This window comes from Prionailurus bengalensis, chromosome E2 (genome assembly GCF_016509475.1).
Source record: "Prionailurus bengalensis isolate Pbe53 chromosome E2, Fcat_Pben_1.1_paternal_pri, whole genome shotgun sequence".
Classification (NCBI taxonomy): Eukaryota; Metazoa; Chordata; class Mammalia; order Carnivora; family Felidae; genus Prionailurus; species Prionailurus bengalensis.
In genome coordinates this window covers 3724365-3740012 of record NC_057352.1, presented here as the reverse complement: position 1 = coordinate 3740012, position 15648 = coordinate 3724365, and the positions used below count along the sequence as shown (strand labels likewise).

Here is a 15648-nt window from a genome sequence, read left to right as displayed (position 1 = left end):
GGACATGGGTCGTCATAAAGGTCCTAATGAGTAGAAGGAGGCAGGGGGTCAGAGCCAAAGAAGTGACCCCAGAGCAGGTGGAGTGATGTGATGTCCTGAAGATGGCAGGGAAGATGTGAATGGATTAACTCCTGGGGCCTCTAGAAGGAACACAGTCGGTTGGGCGTCCGACTTTGGCTCAGGTCATGATCTTGCAGTCCGTGGGTTCGAGCCCCGCGTCGGGTTCTGTGCTGACAGCTCAGAGCCTGGAGCCTGCTTCCAATTCTGTGTCTCCCTCTTTCTCTGCCCCTCCTCTGCTCTCTCTCTCTCTCAAAAATATACATTAAAAAAATTAGGAGCACAGCCTGAGGACCCCCAGATTTTAGCTCAGGTGTGTCCATTTTGGACTTCAACCCTCCAAAACTGTACCATTGTAAATCTTCACAGTTTTACCCACTAGCTTGTAGTGACTGGTTATGGTAACAACACAACAGGAAAATAATACACCAGATACTCCGTTTTAAATTATGTTTCTTTTTTAGTCTGGGGGTTTTGTTTTGGTAGTCTGAGCTCTGCAAACTAGTTTGAATCAGTCCTGTCCACTGATGTATTTCTGGGCCAGATACATTGCAAATACTTAACAAATACGTGTTGAAGCTTGGGTCACGAGGGGGTAGCAGGCCAGGCAGACAACAGTTTATGGATCAGGTGAGGCCTCGGATGTGGTCAAAATATCTGCAAAGCCGGCTGCCTTCTCCAGCCTCAACCCTGGGGAAATGACAGCCAGGCTGTTCCCCTTCCTGCCTGGCTGCTGATGTGACAACCCCATGACCAGGCAGACCAGCCTCCGAGTGGCCACACCCTGTGCTTCTGTCTGTCCTCCAAGCACCAAGGTCCCTCCATCTGCACAACAGGGACAGAGGCAGGAGACATCATGACCCCCACCCTAACGACCCTGCTTCTCCTCGGTGAGATCTCAGGAGGGGAGAGGACGCCCTAGTCTGGGAGGAACCTGCATCACAGCCAGGCCCTGGGCTGTTAGAGACCCCAAGCACAGGAAGCTCGTGGGAAGGAGGGGTTCTGCTCAGGATTTGGGGCAACCCTCTCACAGGAACTCTTTTCCAGGGCTGAGTGTGGGACCCAGGACCCGAGCTCAGGCAGGTGAGTGTGTCCCCACGTGTTCCATCCCACCTCCTCACTGGGGACAGGGGTCACCCACCAGGCAGCTGGGAATGGAGGACAGCAGTTCTGGGCAGATGGAGAGGGGACGTCTGGGGGTTTGGGGCTGAGCTAAGAACTGAGGGTGGGGAAGGTCTTGTGATACAGCCTCTGTTTCCTTACAGGGACCCTCCCCACACCCTCCATCTGGGCTGAGCCAGGCTCTGTGGTCCCTTGGGATAGTGCTGTGACCATTTGGTGTCAGGGGACCCTGGAGGCCGTGGAGTTCTATCTGAATAAAGACGGACACCCAGTGCCCTGGGACAGACAGAAGCCACTGGAGCCTGGGAACAAAGCCAAGTTCTCCATCATACACATGACAGAGCAGTATGCAGGCCGATATCACTGTTCCTATCGGAGCCCTGCTGGCTTGTCAGAGCGCAGTGACCCCCTGGAGCTGGTGGTGATAGGTGCGAGCCCCCTCAGGGTCCCCGCCCCAGGCTCTGCCCTCAGGGAGGGGGTCTGCTCCCAGAGCATCTCCCTCTCACAGTCCAGCCCTGGGGATACTGTGGGGGGATCTGGGTCCTATTTAACGTGTCCCTTCCTCCTCTCCTAGGTTTCCAGGCCAAACCCACTCTCTCAGCCCTGCCCAACCCCATGGTGACCTCAGGAGGGAAGGTGACCCTCCAGTGCACCTCATGGACGGGATTCCATAGGTTCGTCCTGATGAAGGAAGGAGAACCCAGACCCGCCTGGACACTGGACTCCCAGCAACCCACCAGTGGACGGTTCCAGGCCCTGTTTCCTGTGGGCCCTGTGACCCCCAGTGCCAGGTGGACGTTCAGATGCCATGGCTATTTCAACAACACTCCCCAGGTGTGGTCACACCCCAGTGACTCCCTAGAACTGCTGGTCTCAGGTGAGGGAGTCTGATTTTTGTTGCATCCGTGTTTTGACCACCAGACAGGTTATGGAGGCTCTGCTCCCAGGGGAGCCCCAGATCAGAGGGTGGGGTGAGGGGATCATAGGGATCTCACAGGTCAGAGACACAGAATGTGAGAGACACTGAGACCTGGGGGTCAGGACAGGAGAAGAGAGGTTTGGGGAGAATCTGATCCTCAATCCACGACTGGTTGTCTCCCAGGTATGTCCAGGAAGCCCTCCCTTCTGACCCAGCAGAGCCCCGTTGTGACCCCTGGACAGAGGCTGACCCTCCAGTGTCGCTCTGACGTCGGCTATGACAGATTTGCTCTGTACAAGGAGGCGGCACGTGACCTTCCCCAGCACCTTAGCCTGCAGCCCCAGGCTGGGCTCTCGGGGGCCGACTTCCCCCTGGGCCCAGTGAGCGGCTCCCACGGGGGCCGGTACACATGCTATGGTGGACACAACCTCTCCTCCGAGTGGTCGGCCCCCAGTGACCCCCTGGACATCCTGGTCACAGGTGAGGGGACACGGGTTCAGTCAGGGCCCCCGACTCTGCACAGGCCCTGCTGGGGGTGTCCCAGGTGGTGGTGGCTGGGATCAGGGGTGTGGGGTCCCCAGGGAGGGACAGAGACAGAGAGACAGACGGGACGGGGAAGGGGAGAGACTCAGAGGACAGACAGGCAGACTCAGTTCAGAGCAAGGATGGACAGCCCCTCACCTGCCTTCCTCTCTCCAGGACAGCTCCCCTCCACACCCTCCCTCTCAGTGCAGCCAGGACCCATGGTGGCCTCAGGAGAGAATGTGACCCTGCTGTGTCAGTCCTGGAGCTCTGTGGACACTTTCCTTCTGTCCAAGGAGGGGGCAGCCGACCCTCCCCTGCGTCTTAGATCAAAGTACCGAGCTGGGCATTACCAGGCCAAATTCTCCATGAATCCTGTGACCTCAGCCCAGGGGGGCACCTACAGGTGCTATGGCTCATATAGCACCTCCCCCCACCTGTTGTCACACCCCAGTGACCCCCTGGAGCTCCAGGTCTCAGGTGAGGGGCCCCAGCCCTGTCCCCTCTGTGTCCCAATGTTGTCTTCAGGGCCCTGCGCCCAAGAGAGCCCTGGGCTGAGACAGAATGGAAGGGGCTCAGGGGAAGTATCACCCGAGGGGTCTGCCCCTCAGAGCACAGGAGGGAAACACGCCCCTCCCTCCCTGCCCTTTTCCTTGTCCCCGTCACCACAATTCTCCAGGTGGAGGAGGAGGGCCCTGGGGGCCGCAGGGCACATGAGGGAGAGGACTGTAAGCAGAGACAGGGTCTTGAAGGGAAACTCCAGCCCCCTCCTCTACTACTGTCTTTCCCCCCAGGATCCTCTGGAGAGTCCAGCCCCCCAGCCACAGATCCCAGCTCAACAGCTGGTGAGTCACAGTGGCTTCTGTCCAGGGCTTTCCTTCCCGTGTTTCAGAGATGCCAGGGCGGCCACCAGGCTCCAGGGGCTCTGAGGCCAGGGGGAGGAGGGCTGGGGTGGTCATGGCAGAGGGAGAGGGTGGGGGCCCAGCTGGGGAAGAGGCAGCCCCCTCTGCCCACCCCCCACCCTCCCCGACCCCAGGAGCCTCTGCGGGCAAGTGAAGGTCTCTGTCAGGAGGAGGCGGGTGGGTCCATGGGAGCAGGGGTTGGTTACACCGTCAGTTCAGGCACCTCTGGAGACACTGGCTTGGACACGCCCCTCCCCTGCCTGGGCCTCAGTTTCCCCAGGTGTAAAGGAGAGAGTCGTGGCCCAGATTAGATTTCCCCTCAGTTCTGGCCGTGGCTCCGGCCCCCTCCGGGGGGAGAGGAGGGCTCACAGGGAAGCCCCTCCGGGTCGGGATTCTATGGGGACCTGGCCCTCTGCAGCGGTGAGGATGACCCTGGAGGGGGAGGGGCGGGGGGACAATGGCTGGGGGCCTTCAGGTAGTGAGGGGAATCTGGAAGGACCCTCGGCCCCAGACGAAGACGCTGGGACAGACCCGCCTGCAGATGAGGAGCCCAGAGCCCCAAGCTGGTGCCGGCCTGGGGGGGCAGCATGAGGAGAGCGCAGGGAACCCACAGCCCGGGTTCCAGTCCCAGCCCTGCCGCCTCCACGCTGGGCCACCTGGGACACGTGATCAGCCTCCCTGTGCCTCACTTTCCTGTCTGTGGGGGGGGGGGGGGCGGCAGTCCCCTGCTGCGTGACCCTTGACAGGGTCAGAGGTGAATGCCCAGAGCCCAGCACGTGCCTGGCACACAGCAGGCGCCCAGTTAAATGGCATCACTGGCTCCTTCACGGTGTGGCTCTGCCCAAGGTCCCAACCGGTACCTGTACGTCCTCATCGGGGCCGCGGGGGCCTTCGTCCTGCTGCTCTGCCTCCTCGTCGTCCTCCTCGTCCGTCGCCGGCGTCAGGGCAAAGGCAGGAAGCCGGGTGAGAAGGGACGGGGGTGACCAGCCCCAGGGGGTGGTGCCTCTCCCGCGGGTGGATGGAGAGTGGCTCAGGGCGCCAGCCAGAGGGAAACCAGACGCGGGAAAGGCCAGCGTGGAAAGACACTTCTGCAGAGTCTCACGTCGGAGAGGCTAGAAAGAAAACACCGAAGGTCGGCACCCATGTGCCAGTTGAAGGTGTTTTCTTCTCTTCCGTCTCGGGAGATGTTGAAACACGGGCAATATGTGTGAAGGGTTCCTTTCCTCTGGGATCACGTGGTGGGGGTCGTAACCTCCCAGCCCAGGGGGAGGCTGATTCCCAACTTCCTGCAGGGGCCGCAGACCCAGAGCCCCAGGACAGAGGCCTGCAGGACAGGTAACTCGTGCCCGCAGACCCCCGGGTCCCCACCCGCCTGCCCGTCTATGCCCCCTAACACCCCATCTCCTCCCCAGCTCCGGGCCAGCTGCCGCCACCCAGGAGGAGACCCTCTGTGAGAGGAGTGGGGCCGCCCCGGAGGGTGGGGGCTGGGAGGGGCTGGTGGCTGGGATTGAGGACGGCATTCCTGCACGTGTGGCCTCGGCCCCTCACCCGCCACTGGAGCCCCTGGACGGCGGGGTGGGGTGTGAGCCCAGGGGACCTTGCCAAGAGACACGCCCCCCTTTCTGCCCCAGCAGATGCCTCCGTACAAGACGCACAGCCCGAGGAGGGGGTGGAGCTGGACCAGCGGGTGAGACCCCTGCTCCCATGTAGACCCCGAGGGCCCTCCTGGTGCCAAACGTAAACCAACGGACACTCCTGTGTCCTCACACCACCCGGTCGTGGCGGTGTCCCACGGGTGCCCTCTCCCTCCTTGGGCACCCCGGGGCCTCTTGCCGTGACCTCGCGGGACCTCCCACATGCCCCCCTTGACTGGTCCTCACCCGCCGTCGGACTTCCGGTTGTTGGGGTGCTCGCCCAGGTCTCAAGAGGGTGCGTGAAGAAAGGAATCACCCGCAGGTCTCTAGGCCCCATTCGTTCATTTGCCCGGCAAATGTGCACGGAGAGCCCACCGTTTACCAGGCCCCACCTAGTGCTGCAGGCACGACAGTGAGCAAACCTGACCCACGCTCGGCGAGCTCACCTTGTGGGCGACAGACCGTATACGAGGAAGTGGGCAGTGTCCTGGAGTGCAAAGTGTGGCTGGGGAAAATAAGGCAGGAGGTGGGGGTAGCAGGCGCCAAGGTCCTTAGGCAGCAACATGCGTTTTCAGGAAGGTGGGGGTGACGGCCATGTGGTTGGAGCCAAATGAGCAAGAAACAGTGTCAGGAACAGATTCAGAGCCGTAGGAAGCACCCAGATGCCCTAAGGCTCAGGAAGTCCCTGAGGAGTCCACCAGGAGATTGACCTAAGCTGCCTAAAAGTTCGAAAGCATCACTCTGGCAACAGTGTGGAAAACTCACCGAGGCTGTCGAGTGGAATCAAGGAGACGAATCTCCCCCTCACTGTCTGTCTCCAGCAGGACGCGGAGGATGGAGACCCCCAAGGAACGACGTATGCCCAGGTGAGCCACTCAAGATCAAGACTCAGTCGGGGACCGGCCACTTCTCCTTCCCCCCTGTGGGGGGGATTGCCGGACACAGAAGACAAACAAGCAGAGCAAGACAGGCAGATGGACAGTCAGGTGGGTCCTCTCTTCTCCAGGCTCCCAGGCTCGCCCCACCCCAACCACACACCTCCCCTCTCCCTCCACCCACTGCAGGCTGCCGCATCTGACGCCCCCCCAGATGTGACCTACGCCCAGCTGAACCGCTTGACGCTCAGACGGGAGACGAGTGCACCCCATTCCTCCCAAGCCGGGGAGACTCCAGCAGAGCCCAGCGTGTATGCTGCTCTGGCCATCCGCTAGCCCAGGAAGGACCCACAGCCCACACTCCAGGGAGGGGACCGCGGGGGCCCCAGGAGGCGCAGGAGCTGCCCACAGAGGCCGCCTAATGGCCCCAGCCAGCTTGGACTCCTAACATAGACCAGTAAGAACTCCTGGGACCCTCTGGGAGTGACCGGATTCTGCCATCAAAGATAGCTAGAGCCCCTACATTTTGGAAAAAAAGCAACAGACTTCTCGATAATCCGTGAGCGAAATGAGAAACCCAAAATGGAAATGGGAAAATGCTTACGCTGAATGATAATGCAAACGTTACACATCAGACCTATGGCGCAGGAAAGTTAACAACCAGGAATGAATATATTAGAAAAAAAAAAGCCTAAAATTAACAACTCAGGCAACAAGAGATGTTGGCGAGGATGCAGAGAAAAAGGATCTCTTTTGCACTGCTGGTGGGAATGCAAACTGGTGCAGCCACTCTGGAAAACAGTATGGTGGTTCCTCAAAAAACTAAAAATAGAACTAACCTAGGACTCAGCAATTGTACTAGTTAGGTATTTAGCCAAGGGACAGGGGTATGCTGTTTCAAAGGGACACATGCACCCCAATGTTTACAGCAGCACTATCAACAATAGCCAAAGTATGTAAAGAACCCAAACGTCCATTGATAGATGAATGGATAAAGAAGATGTAGGGTGTGTGTGTGTGTGTGTGTGTGTGTGTGTATAAAATGGAGTATTACTTGGAAATCAAAAAAGAATGAAATCTTGCCATTTGCAACTATGTGGATGGAACTGGTGGGTATTATGCTAAGCGACCTAAGTCAGTCAGAGAAAGACAAATATATTATTTCACTGATGTGGAATTTTAAGATACAAAACAGATGAACATAAAGGAAGGGAAGCAAAAATAATAATAAACAGGGAGGGGGACAAACCATAAGAGACTCTTAAATACTGAGGGTTGCTGGAGGGGAGGAGGTGGGGGGCTAAATGGGCAAGGGACATTAAAGAGGACACTTGTTGGGATGAGCACTGGGTGTTATATGTAAGTGATGAATCACTAAATTCTATTCCCGAAATCATTTTTACACTATATGTTAACTAACTTGGGTGTAATTTTTTAAGAAGAAGAAGAAAGGAAAAGAAAAAAGCCTAAAAAGTCAATGATCCAAGTTATCATACCAAGAATTTAGAGGAGGAAAGAAGCAAATTATTCCAAATGAAGGTAGAAGGAAGGAAATTATAGCGATAAGAGTAGCTACTAATGAGGACGAACAAAAAATAAAGAAGAATCAATAAAGCCCAAAATGTTCATTTTTTTTTAATTTTTTTTTCAACGTTTTTATTTATTTTTGGGACAGAAAGAGACAGAGCATGAACGGGGGAGGGGCAGAGAGAGAGGGAGACACAGAATCGGAAACAGGCTCCAGGCTCTGAGCCATCAGCACAGAGCCTGACGCGGGGCTCGAACTCACGGACCGCGAGATCGTGACCTGAGCCGAAGTCAGACGCTTAACCGACTGCACCACCCAGGCGCCCCAAAATGTTCATTTTTTAAAACATTAATCACATTTATAAATCCTAGTCAAAATGGCCAAGAGTGGGGGGCACCCATTATCATTTTCAGGAGGGCATCACATCCTACAGACTTTAAATCAGTAATAGAACATGATGACCGATTGTATGCCAATATATTAGAAAATGTAGATGAAATGAACACAATCCCCAAAAATACAAGTTTCCAAAATGATGAAGGATAAGTAGAAAATATGTATCACCTTATGTATACATTAAATGCATTGACTCTGTGATCAAAAATCACCCCCCAACTGAAGTGTGAGGAAACTGACAGAAAAGGAGAGCAGAATGGTGGCTGTCAGGTCTCGGGGTGCAGAAATGGTGAAGTGTTGGTCAAGGTTATAGGTATAAGATTAAGAGATATATAGTTAGTTCTAAGATTATACATTCTGGGGATCTAATGTACAGCATGGTGACCATAGCTATACTGTATCATCTTGAATGTGGCAAAGAGAGTATATCTAAGATGTTCTCATCATATAAAAAAGGCAGCTATGTTATGGGATGGAAGTGTTAGCTAATGCCATAGTGATAATCATCTTGTAATATATACATGTGTCTGTTGAGGAGGCTTCATTGGCAATTTCCTCCAAACACTTACAAAACACACACACACACACCAGAATTACACAAGCATTTCTTGAGAATAATAATAAAAAAGGAAGTAATATTTTATCAGGCTAGGAAAATATTGACACCAAAGCCTGGAAAGGAATTTATAGAATGGGAAAGGCACGGAACGATGTCTCTCATAAACTTAGATGTAAATCTCTAAACAAAACATTCACAAATAAGATTCAGCAGTATATAAAAAGGACAATACATCATGACCATACTGGATTTTGCAGGGGAGAGGAAGAACAGAGTAGCTTAAAGTATTAAAAATCAATCAATATAATACAATACATTAACAGAATAAGTTAAAAAAAAAGACCATCTCACAAACTAGTGGTTGCCAGAGGGGAAGAGGGTGGGGATGGGTGAAGCAAATGAAAGAGCTTAAAAGGCATAAACTTCGAGCTATAAAATAAACGAGCCACAGGGATTAAAAATACAGCATAGGGAATATAGTCAATAATATTGTAATAATTTTGTTTCTGACACTAAATAACTACACTTCATATAGTGAGCATTTCATAATGCATGTAATTGTTGAATCACTGTACTGTTCACCTGAACCTAATATGTCAATGTAGATGATTGTACTTTAGTTAAAAATTAAAAAATGAAATCTCAACAGGTGCAGACAAAGCTTTTGATAAAATACACCAACAATTCATCATGAAAATAAAAACTAATCAGATATAAAAGGTTGTTTCTTAGAACTTACAGAGGCATATTTAGCAATCACCACTTAGCCAATCATTTTTAAAGGTGAGAACTTGAAGTCCTCTCTCTGATTGGAAATGATGCAAGTATGTTTCCTATGACCATTTGTATTCAGCATGGCATTGAATTTATTTAATTGGAGGTACCAACCAATTAAATGAAGCAAAACAAAGTGATAAGCACTGAAATGGATAAGAATAATAATTGTATTGCTTCAGGATTATACAGGTGTGTGCACAGAAGATAAAAAATAATATAAAGATGTATTATCCAAATTAAAAAGTTTCCTTGCCATTTGCAGTGACATGGATGGAGTTAGAATGCATTATGCTAAGTGAAATAAGGCAATCAGAGAAGACAAATATCATATGATTTCCCTCATATGTGAAATTTAAGAAAGAAAACAGATGAACATATAGGAAGTAGAGGGGGGAGAGAGAAGAGAGGGAAACAAACCATAAAGACTCTTTAGAGAACAAACAGGGTTGATGGAGGGAGGTGGGTGGGGGATGGGCTAGATGGGTGATGGGTATTAAGGAGGACACTTGTTGGGATGACCACTGGGTGTTGTACGTAGGTGATGAATCACTAAATTCTACTCCTGAAAACAAGATTGCACTGTATGTTAACTAAGTTTTTTTTTTAATTCCAGATTTACTGGATACATGGTCAATATTTAGAAATCAGTTGCATTCAGAGTTCCAGTTCTGGATGAAGATAGAGTAGGTGGATGCCCCCCTATTTCTTTATACCGGTGAGACTGATTATTTACTTCTGACCTCCAGAATTATAATAGATCTATGTTATCTTAAGATACCAAGTTTGTGGTCATTTATGACAACAGCAATTAGAAACTAATACAACCACTTAAATTTTCTTTTGATTGTTTGCATAGTACATTTTTCATTCTTCTACTTTTTTATGTTTTTATTTATTTTTTGAGAGAGAGAAATAGTGTGTGAGTGGGGGAGGGACAGAGAGAGAGAGAAGGAAACACAGAATCTGAAGCAGGCTCCAGGCTCTGCACTGTCAGCACAGACCACGATGTGGGACTTGAACTCACTTGAACTGTGAAATCATGACCTGAGCTAAAGTTAGATGCTCAACTAATTGAGCCACCCAGGCACCCCTCTTCTACCTTTTCATGTGGTTAAATTACATAAAATTCACCATTTTAACCATCACTAAAGCATATAATTCAGTGGCATGAAGTATATTTACCATCTTAGATAATCATCACCACTATCCATTTCTAGAACACTGTTATTATACCAAATGGAAACTCCCTACACATTAAATAATTACTCCCATGTCCCTTTGCCACCAGCCCTTGTCAATCTCTGTTCCAATTCCTATGTCTGTGACTTTGTCTACTTAGTACATCTAAGTGGAATCATACAATATGCGACTTTTTGTGTCTGGATTTTTTACTTAGCACAATGTTTTCAAGATTGATCCACATTGTTCATTCTTTTGCTTTTCACCCATTTACACCATTATATTTGAAGTGAATTTATTATAGACTGCAATAGAGTTTTGCTTATAGTTGTTTTTCTTTTTTTCATCTTTAATTAATTTTTTTTAATTTACATCCAAGTTAGTTAGCATATAGCGGAACAATGATTTCAGGAGTAGATTCCTTAATGCCTCTTATTCATTTAACCCATCCCCCCATCCCACAACCCCTCCAGTAACCCTCTGTTTGTTCTCCATATCTAAGAGTCTCTTATGTTTTGTCCCTCTCCCAGTGTTTATATTGGGAAGCAAAACTAATATAGTTGTTTTTCTTAAGCCCATCTTAAAATCTTTGTCTTTTAAGTGTTGTATTTAGATCATTTACATATAGTGTAATTCCTGATAAGATTGTTATTAGATTTCCCATTTTATTTTTGTTTGTCCCCTCTTTTGTTTGTTCTTCTATTTTTCCTCTTCTGCCTTTAAAAATATTTTATTGACATTTTAATAATATTTATTCTTCTAATCCATGATCATGGAGTGTTTGTCCATTTCTTTGTATTTTCTTCAATTTCCTTCATAAGCTTTCTATAGTTTTCAGCATACAGATCTTTTACATCTTTGTTTAGGTTTATTCCTAGGTATTTTATGGTTCTTAATGCAATTGTGAATGGGATCGGTTTCTTTATTTCTCTTTCCGTTGCTTTATTATTGGTGTATAAAAATGCAACTGATTTATTTACATTAATTTTCTACCCTACGACTTTGCTCAATTCATGTATCAGTTCTAGCAGACTTTTGGTGGAGTCTGTCAGGTTTCCCATGTGCAGTATCATGTCGTCTGCAAAAGGTGAAAGTTTGACTTCATCTTTGCCAATTTTGATGCCTTTGATTTCCTTTTCTTGTCTGTTTGCTGATGCTAGCACTTCCAACAGTATGTTAAGCAACAGCAGTGACAGTGGACATCCCTGTTGTGTTCCTGATCTCAGGGGGAAAGCTCTCAGTTTTTCCCCATTGAGGATGATATTAGCTGTGGGCTTTTCATAAATGGCTTTTATGATGTTCCTTCTATCTCAACTTTCTCGAGGGTTTTTATTAAGAAAGGATGCTGTATTTTGTCAAATGCTTTTTCTGCATCAATTGACAGGATCATATGGTTCTTATCTTTTCTTTTATTAATGTGATGTATCACATTGATTGATGTGAGAATATTGAAGCAACCCTGCAGCCCAGAAATGAATCCCGCTTGATCATGGTGAATAATTCCTTTTATATGGTGTTGAATTCGATTTGCTAGTATCTTGTTGAAAATTTTTGCATCTGTATTCATCAGGGATATTGGTCTGTAGTTCTCTTTCTTTGCTGGATCTCTGTCTGGTTTGGGAATCAAAGTAATGCTGGCCTCATAGTATGAGTCTGGAAGCTTTCCTTCCCTTTCTATTTTTTGGAACAGCCTGAGAAGGATAGGTATTATCTCTGCTTTAAATGTCTGGTAGAATTCCCCAGGGAAGCCATCTGGTCCAGGACTTATTTGTTGGGAGATTTTTGATAACTGATTCCATTTCTTCACTGGTTATGCATCTGTTCAAATTTTCTATTTCTTCCCTTTGAGTTTTGGAAGTGTGTGGCATTCAATGCAATAGCAATCAAAATTGCACCAGCATTCTTCTCAAAGCTAGAACAAGCGATCCTAAAATTTGTATGGAATTACAAAAGACCCCGAATAGCTAAAGTATTATTAAATTTAAAAAGTTTTTAATGTTTATTTATTTTTGCAGAGAGACAGACAGAGCATGAGTGGGGGAGGGGCAGAGAGAGAGGGAGACACAGAATCTGAAACAGGCCCCAGGCTCTGAGCTGTCAGCACAGAGCCTGATGCTCGAACTCACAGACAGAGAGATCATGACCTGAGCCGAAGTCAGATCCTCGACCAACTGAGCCACACAGGTGCCCCACCAAAGTAATATTGAAGAAGAAAACCAAAGTGGGAGAAATCACAATCCCAGACTTTAGCCTCTACTACAAAGCTGTAATCATCAAGACAGTATGGTGTTGGCACAAAAACAGACACATAGACCAATGGAATAGAATAGAGACCCCAGAATTGGACCCACAAATATATGGCCAACTAATCTTTGACAAAGCAGGAAAGAGTATCCAATGGAAAAAAGACAGTCTCTCTAACAAATGGTGTTGGGAGAACTGGACAGCAACATGCAGAAGGTTGAAACTAGACCACTTTCTTACACCATTCACAAAAATAAACTCAAAATGGATGAAAGACCTGAATGTGAAACAGGAAACCATTAAAACCATAGACGAGAAAGCAGGAAAAAACCTCTTTGACCTCAGCCGCAGCAATTTCTTACTCGACACATCTCCAAAGGCAAGGGAATTAAAAGCAAAAATGAACTATTGGGACCTCATCAAGATAAAAAGTTTCTGCACTGCAAAGGAAACAATCAACAAAACTAAAAGGCAACGGACAGAATGGGAAAAGATATTTGCCAATGACAGATAAGGGGCTAGTATCCAAAATCTATAAGGAACTCACCAAACTCCACACCTTAAAAACAAAAAATCCAGTGAAGAAATGGACAGAAGGCATGAATAGACACTTTTCTAAAGAAGACATCCAGATGGCCAACAGACACATGAAAAGAAGCTCAACGTCACTCCTCATCAGGGAAATACAAATCAAAACCACACTGAGATAACACCTTACGCTGGTCAGAGTGGCTAAAATGAACAAATCAGGAGACCATAGATGTTGGCGAGGATGTGGAGAAACAGGAACCCTCTTCCACAGTTGGTGGGAATGCAAACTGGTGCAGCTCCTCTGGAAAACAGTGTGGAGGTTCCTCAAAAAATTAAAAATAGATCTACCCTATGACCTAGCAATAGCACTGCTAGGAATTTACCCAAGGGATATAGGAGTGCTGATGCATAGGGGCACTTCTACCCCAATGTTTATAGCAGCACTTTCAACAATAGCCAAATTATGGGAAGAGCCCAAATGCCCATCAACTGACAAATGGATAAAGAAGATGTGGTTTATGTATACAATGGAATACTACTTGGCAATGAGAAAGAATGAAATCCGGCCATTTGCGGCAATGTGGATGGAACTGGGGGGTATTATGCTAAGTGAAATAAGTCAGGCAGAGAAAGATAACGTATGTTTTCACTCATATGTGGATCCTGAGAAACTTAACAGAAGAGGGGGGAAAATGTTACAGAGAGGGAAGGAGGCAAACCATAAGAGACTCTTAAATACTGAGAACAAAGCGAGAGTTGATGGAGGGTGGGGGAGAGGGGAAAATGGGTGATGGGCATTGAGGAGGGCACCTATTGGGATGAGCACTGGGTGTTGTATGGAAACCAATTTGACAATAAATTATATTTAATATATAAAAAAGAAAGTAGGGGTAGAAGGAACATACCTCAAGATCATAAAGGCCATATGCAAAAGACACGCAACTAATATCATCCTCAATGAGGAAAAACTGAGAAATTTCACTATGAACTCCACCACGAAATATCAAGACACAGATGTCATGGATATACTGTGCACACCAGCAGTCTCCTGTCTCCATCTCTGCAAAATTCCCAGCCAGTGACCCCTTGGATGGCTGCCCAATATCCTCCCCACTGCTCTCCTTCCAGAACTCACCATATCCACCAGACTCCCTGTTCCCCAAGTACTTCAGTCTGTGCATTGCATCTGACAAAGTGGCCTCAACATTGTTTTCCAATTTTATATTCTGCTCTTCATCTGTGTCTTCTCAATGATGGTAAAAATAGTTTGAGACTGTTCCATCTAGTCTTTTTTTTTTAAGTTAAATTCAAGTTAATTAACATACAGTGCCGTTTTGGTTTCAGGAGAGGAGCCCAGTGGTTCATCTCTTACATATGACACCCAGTGCTCATCCGAAAAGTGCCCTTATTAATACCCATCACCCACTCAGCCCATTACCCCACCCACCTCCCCTCCAGCAACCTTCAGTTTGTTCTTGGTTTTTAACAGTCTCATGGTTTGCCTCCCTCTGTTTTTATCTTGTTTTTCCTTCCCTTTTGCCATTTTCATCTGTTGTCTTTTTAAAATTTCACATATGAGTGAAATTATTTGATATCTGTCTTTCTCGGACTGACATAATTCACTTCGCATAATGGTCTCTAGTTCCATCCACATTGTGGCAAATGGCAAGATTTAATTTTTTTTGTTCCCTGAGTAGTATTCCATTGAGTACATCTTTATCCATTCTTCTGTCAGTGGATATTTGGAGTCTTTCCATACTTTGGCTATTGTTGATAGTACTGCTAGAAACATTGGGGTACATGTGCCCCTTTGAATCAGCATTTTTGTATCCTTTGATTAAATACCTATTAATGCAATTGCTGGGTTGTAGGGTAGTGATATTTTTAATTTTTTGAGGAACCTCTACACTGTTCTCCAGAGTGGCCACACTGGTTTGCATTCCCACCAGCAGTGCACCAGGGTTCCCTTTTCTCCACATCCTCTACAACATTTGTTATTTCCTGAGTTGTTAATTTTAGGCATTCAGACAGGTGTGAGATGGTATCTCATTGTGGTTTTGATTTGTATTTTCTTGATGATGAGTGATGTTGAGCATCTTTTCATGTGTCTGTTGGCCATCTGGATGTCTTCTTTGGAGAAGTGTCTATTCATGTCTTCTGCCCATTTCTTCACTGGAGTATTTGTTTTTTGGGTGTTGAGTTTGAGAAGTTCTTTACAGATTTTGGATATGAGCCATTTATCCAATATGTCATTTGAGAATTTCTTCTTCCATTCTGTCGGTTGCCTTTTAGTTTTGTTGATTGTTTGCTTTGCTGTGCAGAAGCTTTTTATATTGATGAGGTCCCAATAGTTCATTTTTGCTTTTATTTCCCTTGCCTCTGGAGAAATGTTCAATAAGAAGT

At 47.6% G+C, this 15648-nt stretch overlaps 1 protein-coding gene across 9 annotated transcripts; it reads left to right on the top strand.

The window, feature by feature from the left end:
• The first annotated feature begins 268 nt into the window (after window positions 1-268).
• LOC122493755 (leukocyte immunoglobulin-like receptor subfamily B member 3) lies at window positions 269-10064 on the top strand. Of its 9 annotated transcripts, XR_006300035.1 has the most exons (14): window positions 269-947; window positions 1105-1140; window positions 1323-1607; window positions 1754-2056; window positions 2282-2578; window positions 2798-3100; window positions 3415-3465; window positions 4369-4485; window positions 4815-4857; window positions 4935-4972; window positions 5154-5209; window positions 5978-6142; window positions 6221-6488; window positions 9905-10064. XR_006300035.1 is itself a non-coding variant. In XM_043598340.1 (13 exons), the coding sequence occupies exons 1-13, from the start codon at window positions 914-916 to the stop codon at window positions 6365-6367; spliced, it is 1749 nt and encodes a 582-aa protein (XP_043454275.1). In that variant the 5' UTR covers window positions 269-913; the 3' UTR covers window positions 6368-6587. The 9 variants fall into 9 exon arrangements, 8 of the variants coding, with proteins under 8 accessions (XP_043454275.1, XP_043454271.1, XP_043454273.1 ...); XM_043598340.1 differs by lacking the exon at window positions 9905-10064 and having other exon boundaries at window positions 5157-5209; window positions 5981-6022; window positions 6221-6587; XM_043598336.1 differs by lacking the exon at window positions 9905-10064 and having other exon boundaries at window positions 5157-5209; window positions 5981-6142; window positions 6221-6587.
• The last annotated feature ends 5584 nt before the right edge of the window (window positions 10065-15648 follow it).

Excerpts from the sequence above, each read along its gene's own strand:
- LOC122493755 (XM_043598333.1), top strand. The coding sequence starts at position 914 with ATGACCCCCACCCTAACGACCCTGCTTCTCCTCG. Across the intron at positions 2,579-2,797 it reads CCTGGACATCCTGGTCACAG|GACAGCTCCCCTCCACACCC; the intron begins GTGAGGGGACAC and ends TCCTCTCTCCAG. Across the intron at positions 4,486-4,814 it reads GGGCAAAGGCAGGAAGCCGG|GGGCCGCAGACCCAGAGCCC; the intron begins GTGAGAAGGGAC and ends AACTTCCTGCAG.